General features: G+C 39.5%; 2 protein-coding genes across 3 annotated transcripts in view; both read left to right on the top strand.

The window, feature by feature from the left end:
• Positions 1 to 5,550: 5,550 nt before the first annotated feature.
• LOC106328417 (peroxisomal 2,4-dienoyl-CoA reductase) lies at positions 5,551 to 7,856 on the top strand. Of its 2 annotated transcripts, none has more exons than XM_013766853.1 (6): positions 5,551 to 5,674; positions 5,946 to 6,166; positions 6,262 to 6,421; positions 6,934 to 7,106; positions 7,205 to 7,427; positions 7,521 to 7,856. In XM_013766853.1, the coding sequence occupies exons 2-6, from the start codon at positions 5,981 to 5,983 to the stop codon at positions 7,673 to 7,675; spliced, it is 897 nt and encodes a 298-aa protein (XP_013622307.1). In that variant the 5' UTR covers positions 5,551 to 5,674; positions 5,946 to 5,980; the 3' UTR covers positions 7,676 to 7,856. The 2 variants fall into 2 exon arrangements, with proteins under 2 accessions (XP_013622307.1, XP_013622306.1); XM_013766852.1 differs by lacking the exon at positions 5,551 to 5,674 and adding an exon at positions 5,715 to 5,827.
• A 572-nt stretch (positions 7,857 to 8,428) lies between these two features.
• The window catches only part of LOC106335787 (phosphoglycerate kinase 1, chloroplastic), a 4,162-nt gene continuing 3,439 nt past the window's right edge, over positions 8,429 to 9,151 (top strand). The window contains exon 1 of the mRNA XM_013774402.1: positions 8,429 to 8,918. Coding sequence (XP_013629856.1) covers positions 8,496 to 8,918 — 423 coding nt within the window. The 5' untranslated portion in view covers positions 8,429 to 8,495. The remainder of the gene's footprint in view (positions 8,919 to 9,151) is intronic.

Genomic DNA, 9,151 nt, shown 5'->3' with positions numbered 1-9,151 from the left:
TTTTAAATTCTAGTACCTAATATAATAAATTTAATTCATAAAAATATTGTAAAACTGATATGAAGTATAATATATATAACGTATATATATAATTCTTTACATATATGTATATATATGCATATAACAGATCAAATTGGATATCTGTTACTAAAAATATTTGTATTTGTGATTCGCTTCTTTTTTGAATATTGTATTTTAATATCTGATTTGTTTCGTAGAGTTATAGATATCCAAATTTATTGGTTCAAATCAAAACGGATAACGAATCGAATCAAAATTTATGAATATTTTGCTCAACTTTATCCGTAAACAATAAAAATAATATATTTATTGTTTGGCTTTTGATTCGTTATCTATTTTTATTCGAACCGAAAAAATCCAGAGTTTTATTGGAATCATATATGTGAGTTTTATATTAAAAAAATGTAAAATACATAGCGTGAGCACATTTACTAATATAGTTTGAACGCGTTAACATACTTATTATCAAATCATCACACGTGTTTATTATAGTGTGAATGCATTTATTACAATGCTTCTCTTTTAATATATAAGGGATATGCCCAACAATAACTTTAAGAGATACATTACTTTAGAGTATAGAGTTACATTTTATTTTAATTATTACCGGAATGATAGATACACTCACTGTAAATCGTCATCTGTAGAATATTTTATTTTGGTCATGTTATGAAGTGTGACATTCAACAATGGTGTTTTGGAAGCTAACCGGTTCTGATTCAGTTCAAGTGGGCACATCAATCAATTGGAGATAGCCAAGGCGAGTGTTATTGATTCAGCTGGTTTAGAATGTACCGGTCTCAGCTACTTAAGGACTTGAGAAAGGAAGAGTTCATCGTCTCGAAACAGACTACTCAAGAGAGAATCAGAAGAAAAGAAGAAGAGAGAAAGATCATCGAGAACGTGGATTGCATCTTTGATTCATTGTTCTTGTGGTGATCTTTGTAAAGACTCGATTCGATTCTAGTGGAGTAGTTGCTTGTGCCGTCAAGCCCTAGACGTACGGATTCACATCGAATCCCGAACAGGGTAAACAAATCTCGTTGTGTCTTCTTTTGTTCATTTCTATTTCATAAACACACAAGAGAAATCGAGAGTGTGTGAGGTCAATAGAGAGTGAAACGAGAGAGAAGAAGTAGTCTTAGGATCTAGCTACAAGTGAGAGAGATCGATTCACAACAAAGTGGTATCAGAGCACCAGGTTACGGTAACCGATGAAAGAATCGATGGCGAAAGTCAAGATTGCATGTTTCGACGGGCAAGGCGATTTCTCGATGTGGAAGAAAAGGATATTAGCTCATCTGTCGATTCTTGGGTTGAAGGATGCTCTAGCGGAGGCTCCGTCAGATCCTGGGATTACAATCAAGAAAGACAAAGATGAGGAAGCCTTCAAGGAGCGCATTAAACAGCTCGTGGTCGAGAAGTCGGAGAGGGCCGAGAAGGCGATGAACATGATCATCCTGAATCTTGGAGATCATGTGTTGAGGAAGCTCGAAGAATATATAACGGCTGCAACCATCTAGTCTGCACTTGAAAGGTTGTATAATTCTAAAACTTTACCGAATTGTATACATCTGCAGCATAAGTTTTACACTTTCAAGATGATAGAATTTAAGTCAATCGATGAAAACATAGATGATTTCTTGAAATTAGTCTCCGGATTATGCAATGTCAATGTTTCTGTTTCAGAGGAGGTGCAAGCAATACTGCTGTTAAGCTCCTTGCCGTCAGTACAATCAACTCAAGGAGACTTTGAAGTATGGGAAGGATACATTGTCTATAGAAGATGTAACCAATGCAGCAAAGTCGAAAGAGATTGAGTTGAAGAAGGTGAAGGAATCTAATCTTTCACAGAGGTCTGGAGAAGCGTATGTCACTCACGGCAGGCCAGAGAGAAGGGACAACTACAAAGGCAGAAACTCAAACAACAAATCGAGGTCCAGATCAAGGTCTAAGGTGACTTGCTGGTACTGCAAGAAGGAGGGTCATATGAAGAAAGATTGTTTCGCAAGGAAGAAGCGAATGGAAAGTGAGGAAGATGGTGAAGCTGCTGTGATGGTGGACACGCTTCAGGAGATAGATGCACTTGCTATCTCCGACCATGGCCCAAGAGACAACTGGGTGATAGACTCGGGATGCTCATATCACATGACGTCCAGGCAAAACTGGTTCAGTGAATTCAAAGAAGTAACTGGAGGACAAGTGCTACTTTCAGATGACATGGCAGTATATGTCCAAGGAATGGGAACTGTCATGCTCAACACAAGAGGCGGAACAGTCAACAGACTTACAAACGTCAGGTATGTTCCAAATTTAAAGAGAAATTTGATCTCAGTCAGTTCTCTTGATCTGCAGAGATTCAAGCAAGAAGGTGGAGAAGGAAAAACCTGTTTCTACAAGAAGGGTAAACTTGCACTACGAGGAACGTTGTTGGGCAGCCTGTACTTACTGGATGGAGAAACAGTGTCACCTTCAGCGAATGCGGCCATTGCCGAGGATGATACGGCTTTATGGCATTGTTGCCTTGCACATACAAGCATGAGGAACCTGAAGATTCTGGCAGACAAAGGAATACTAGACAAGAAGAAGATCTGCGAGCTTGACTTCTGTGAGAGCTGCATCATGGGAAAGAACAAGCAGCTGAGCTTCATTGTTGGTAAGCACAATAATGAAGAGGTATTGAGGTATGTTCATGCGGACCTTTGGGGATCTCCAAATGTTCACATGTCTATCTCTAGAAAGCAATACTTCTTGTCCATTATTGATGATTACACTAGGAAAGTTTGGATTTACTTTCTAGCTACTAAGGATGAGGTATTTAACAAGTTTTGTGAATGGAGGAACTTAGTAGAGAATCAGGTTAACCGTAGAGTTCAATGCCTTAGGACTGATAATGGCCTTGAGTTCTGTAATATTGCATTTGATAACTATTGTAAGATGCATGGTATTGAAAGGCACATGACGTGTTCATACACTCCGCAACCGAACGGTGTTGCAGAGCGTATGAACCAGACTATAATGGAAAAAGTTAGATGTCTTTTGAGTGAATCAGGTCTGGAGGAAAGGTTCTGGACAGAAGCTGCTGCAACATCAGTTTACATCATAAACAGAACACCATCATCAGCAAATGACTTCAACATACCCGAAGAACTGTGGCTTGGGAAGACGCCAGGGTATGGACATCTCAGAAGGTTCGGGTCAGTTGTCTACGTACATGTCGACCAGGGGAAGCTCAAGCCGATAGCTATGAAGGGTGTCTTCATTGGTTATCCAACTGGGGTAAAAGGCTACAAGGTGTGCTTGCTGGAAGAAAGAAAGGTGGTGATCAGTAGAAATGCAATATTCATAGAATAGGTGCTCTACAAGGATGCGGTTCTGGATCGTGGAAAAGGCATTGAACAAGGACACGCAGATGCAGAAACATCAATCAGAACAACGGTTGAGGTTGGGGAAAGCTCAGAGGCATCACAGGGGGATCAGTCAGAAGTTGTAGCTGGTCAGGCAGAGGTAGATGAAGAACAGACGACTACGACTGAAGTTACAGAAGATTTGAGCAATTACCAGTTAGCAAGAGACAGGGTTTGCAGAGAGATAGGGAAGCCAGCAAGATATACAGAGGATTCAGCACTGGCATTTGCACTATCTGTAGCAGAGGAGATAGAAAGTGAGGAGCCTCGAAGCTATGAAGAGGCTATGAGAAGCAAAGATTAGGAGAAGTGGAACGCAGCGATGGACGATGAAATGGTTTCACTTGCCACAAATAAGACGTAGAACATAAGTGAACTTCCAAAAGAGAAGAAGACGATTGGCTGTAAATGGATTTACAAATACAAGCCAGGAATACCCGGAGTCGAGCCACCGAGACACAAGGCGAGACTGGTTGCAAAAGGTTACTCACAACGAGAAGGAGTTGACTATCAAGAGATCTTCTCGCCGGTAGTGAAGCATGTTTCAATTAGACTTATGTTGTCAATTGTTGTTGACAAGGATCTTGAAATGGAGCAACTCGACGTGAAAACAGTGTTCTTGCATGGATCCATTGATGAAGAGATATATATGGATCAACCACCAGGGTACGAGGTGGAAGGAGAAGAACACAAGGTCTGTAGGTTGATGAGGTCTCTGTATGGGTTGAAACAGGCGCCTCGACAGTGGAACAAGTGCTTTGATCTGTACATGACAGAGAATGGGTTTGAGAAGAGTGAGTTTGATCTATGCGTCTACTTCAAGAAGTTGGAAGGTGGAGAATACATATATCTACTCCTATACGTAGATGATATGTTACTTGTCTCGAAAAACATGAAAGATGTAGAGAAGGTGAAGAAAATGCTGGCTAAGAGATTTGATATGAAAGACTTGGGGCCAGCAAGAAGGATCTTAGGAATGGATATTGAGAGAGACAGAGAAAAAGGAGTACTGAAACTGTCTCAGCCAGGTTACTTAAAGAAGGTTTTACAAGTGTTTCGTATGGATATGGCAAGCCCTGTATTAACGCCTTTGGGAGCTCACTTCAAACTAGTATCGTTGAAGGAAGGAGATAAAGGTGTGGGGTCTGAGGAAGAGTATCCATATGCAAATGTGGTTGGAAGTGTCATGTATGCGATGATAGGGACATGACCTGATTTAGCATTTGCAGTAGGAGTTTTAAGCTGGTTCATGAGTAATCCAGATAAGACTCATTGGGAAGCTGTTCAGTGGATATTACGGTATTTGGTGAAGACCCATCAGTATGGTTTAGTCTTAAAGAAGCAGAGTTCAGGGTTCAGCGTCAGAGGGTTCTCAGATTCAGATTATGGAGGTGATCTCGATAGAAGAAGATCTACCACAGGGTATGTATTTACGGTGGGAGGCAATACGGTTAGCTGGAAGTCGGGGTTACAACCAGTGGTGGCATTGTCGACTACAGAAGCGGAGCACATATCACTGGTGGAAGCTATAAAGGAAGGGTTATGGCTCAGAGGACTTGCTGAGGAACTGGGATATCAACAAGAAGAGGTTAAGGTGGAGTGTGATTCTCAAAGCGCAATATGCTTGGTGAAGAACAATGCGTTTCATGATCGAACAAAGCACGTAGCAGTGTCGAAGCACGTAGCTCTGAAGATGAGTTTCGTGAGAGACATGGTTGACACGGGAGAAGTGAAGATAGTGAAGATTCATACTTCCAAGAACCCAGCAGATATGTTAACCAAGGTGATTCCAGGAACAAAGTTTGATCAAGCTCTGTCTGAGCTTGGAGTATCCAGATGCTAAGAGAGTGGCTACGCTTGATGGTATAAGGGATGAACTCATGTTGTTGATGTCAAGGTGGAGATTTTTATGAAGTGTGACATTCAACAATGGTATTTTGGGAGCTAACCGGTTCTGGTTCTGTTCAAGTTGGTACATCAATCAATTGGAGATAACCAAGGCGACTGTTATTGATTCAGCTGGTTTAGAGTGTTAAGTAGCTTGAGAAAGGAAGAGTTCATCATCTCGAAACAGACTACTCAAGAGAGAATCGGAAGAAGAGAGAAAGATCATCGAGAACGTGGATTGCATCTTTGATTCATTGTTCTTGTGGTGATCTTTGTAAAGACTCGATTCAATTATAGTGGAGTAGTTGCTTGTGTCGTCAAGCCCCAGACGTACGGATTCACATCGAATCCCGAACTGGGTAAACAAATCTCGTTGTGTCTTTTTTTGTTTTTTTCTATTTCATAAACACACGAGAGAAATCGAGAGTGTGTGAGGTCAATAGAGAGTGAAACGAGCGAGAAGAAGTAGCCTTAGGATATAGCTACAAGTGAGAGAGATCGATTCACAACAGGTCAATTCTTATAATTTTCTTAAAATGCAGAGATAATTAACTAAATATGGCAGTTGGGTAGGTAGTAAGAAGAGAAACATTTGTGGCTTAGCTTTATCTTGTTTTGTCTTGTTATTAGCTTTCGCGAATTCGCGCGTGGACCGAGTGGTGATCATGGATTCTCCGTTCAATCCTGATGTCCTCAAAGGCAAGGTGGCTCTCATCACGGGAGGCGGATCAGGCATCGGTTTCGAGATCTCCACTCAGTTCGGGAAACATGGAGCTTCCATCGCCATCATGGGACGCCGTAAACAAGTCCTCGACGCCGCCGTCTCTGACCTCCGATCCCTCGGGATTGCGGTAATATTTCGAGAGGATTTTCGTTTGAATTGGGATGAATAGTTTCGATTGCTTGTTGAATTGCTTCGTCTCTTTGCAATTTATGTGTCTGCAAGGCTATTGGATTGGAAGGTGACGTTCGTAAGCCAGAGGATGCGAAGAGAATAGTGGAATCAACTTATCAGCACTTCGGTAGGATTGATATTCTCATTAACGCAGCCGCCGGAAATTTTCTCTCTGCGGCTGAGGATTTGTCCACCAATGGCTTCAGAACAGGTGGATCCACCTTTTCTCATTCATCTCACTCTTATCTGTTTTGTCAACTTTTAACTTTTTTTTTTTTTTTTTGTTACAAAAAAAATGTCACTTTACGATTTCAATGTAAATTATATTTATTTTCATCTGAAAATTTTTAATTATAAATAATTTTATTTATCTCAAATACTATTGGTTAGAGAAGTATAATTAATAGTAGCTTACATATATTTCCGCCGATTTTTTAATCTGTGTGGAAAATATCAAAATGACACTTATTTAGTTAGAAACAGAGGAAATTTTTCAAAATGACACTTATTTAGTTAGAAACAGAGGGACTATAAGTTTCAAAAAAAAAAAATTAGTAGAATTACAAAAGTTCCGATTGAAAATTAGGAAATAAAAACAATGAAAAGGTAATAATATAGAATTGTAAGAAGTTTGAAAAAAAAATCTTGAAGGAAAATAAACTAGTAGAAGTTTGTCTTTGCTTTGTTCAATTTGGAAAACTTTTTTTGTTTGGTTTTGTGCAGTTTTAGATATTGATGCAGTAGGAACGTTCAACATGTGCCATGAAGCACTCAAGTATCTTAAGAAAGGAGGGCCTGGTAGAGACCCATCAAGCGGCGGTGGGTCGATCATCAACATAAGTGCTACTTTGCACTACACTGCTTCTTGGTACCAAATACATGTTTCTGCAGCCAAGGTGATTAACTAGTGTTCTTTGGTTAGAAAATCAATAACTTAAGTACGGTATTATATCAAAAATGGGATCTTAGGTTTGTTTTTCTAAACTTGAAACAGGCAGCAGTCGATGCTACGACAAGGAACTTGGCATTGGAGTGGGGAACTGACTACGAGATCAGAGTGAACGGGATTGCGCCAGGCCCCATAGGAGGCACGCCTGGAATGAGTAAGCTTGTACCTGACGAGATCCAAAACAAAACCCGAGAGTTAATGCCTCTCTATAAACTCGGTGAGAAGTGGGATATCGCCATGGCTGCACTCTACCTCAGCGGTGATACTGGTATGCTGAGTTTAAAAATCACTCTTTCGTAATGTAAAACACATGGAGAGATGGTAAGAGTAGTAATATATGCGTGATTTTTTTGGTTAACAGGGAAGTATGTGAATGGACTAACAATGGTGGTAGATGGAGGATTGTGGCTTAGCAAACCTCGCCATTTGGCAAAAGAAGCTGTGAAGGAACTCTCTCGTGTTGTGGAGAAGAGGTCTAGGGCCAAACCTGTTGGTCTGCCGACCAGCAAACTTTAAAGAGTGTTTGTCTTTCTCATCTCAAACATTAAGAGTGTGATGTTGGGTTATTTGATTGTATTACGTTGGATACAATACAAACAAAATGGTGGGTATTGAGATTCTGAAGGTTGAAACGTTCTTTTTTTTTTCTTTGAACATCTGAAACATTCTTTATTAATCACAATGATTGTAATGGATTCTTTCAGAATGCAGTAAAATAGAGATAAACTACAACTAATGTATGCAGGAGCAAAAGTAAGGCTCACAAGTTTTTTCAAGAGGATAAATAAAATATGATAATTTTATATTAAAATTCTAAAAATAGGCCAAATCTTATACTATCGATAAAATATTTTTAATTTTAAATATATTTCTTCTTTTTTTTTTCTTAAAGATGAATTATCGTTTCTATATTTTATATAATTTTTATATTAATTAAAAATAGTATATTTAAAATAATTTAAGTTATTAAATTTCTGACTATAGTTTAATGTTATTTAGAATTTATAATAACATATAATGATAAAACTTTAGTATAGTTTTTATTTTAATATGTTGAATTTTTTTAAAAGTTAATAATTAAAAATAGAGTATAATATATATATATATATATATATATTGAACAACGTAGCCTATAATAAAAAAAACATAGCCTATAATATATTTTATTAACTTAGTTTGATTTTTTAAAATTTCTCTATAAATGTTCCATTTTTGAACCACTCATCAACGATAAGATAATAATATAAATACTTTCCAGTCTCCTAAAATCACACTTCATATTGTGGTCGCACACTCTCTCCTCGTCTCATCTCCTGATCATCATCTTCAACTCCACATGGCTTCCGTCGCCGCAAGTCCCGCCTTCTCCCTCCTCAAATCCACCGGAGCCACTGCTTCCTCCGCCGCAACTCGCGCGCGCGCCTCACTTCTACCCATCCCCTCCTCCAAATCCATCTCCGCGCGTCCTCTCGGCTTCTCCGCCGTCCTCGACTCGCGCCGTTTCTCCCTCCACGTCTCCTCGAAAGTTCAGTCGGTGCGCGGGAGAGGGAGCAGAGGAGTCGTTTCCATGGCGAAGAAGAGCGTCGGTGACTTGACCTCTGCCGATTTGAAAGGGAAGAAGGTTTTCGTGAGAGCTGATCTCAATGTGCCTCTCGATGATAATCAGACGATCACTGACGATACGAGGATTCGCGCCGCCGTTCCGACGATCAAGTATTTGATTGAGAATGGTGCTAAAGTCATCCTCTCTACTCATCTGGTAATGTTCGGACACTACATTTGAAATTTCCTCCATTGCACGCCTGACGCCTGTGATTAGACCTAGGCTTCCGGTTCGGTTCGGTTCGCTTAAAGTTGTGCCGAATTGAGCATAAAACATAAAACAAATTCGGTTAGTTCGATTTGCGAAAATTCTACTGAATTTTAACCAAAATTTCAGTTTCGGTTAGATTTTTGGTTTAGTTTGATTAAAAACTCGGATAATTTGGGGGG

The sequence above is a fragment of the Brassica oleracea genome, chromosome C3 (genome assembly GCF_000695525.1).
Source record: "Brassica oleracea var. oleracea cultivar TO1000 chromosome C3, BOL, whole genome shotgun sequence".
NCBI lineage: Eukaryota > Viridiplantae > Streptophyta > Magnoliopsida > Brassicales > Brassicaceae > Brassica > Brassica oleracea.
Note: the sequence above shows the minus strand (reverse complement) of the source record. Positions and strands in the feature narration are given on the sequence as shown.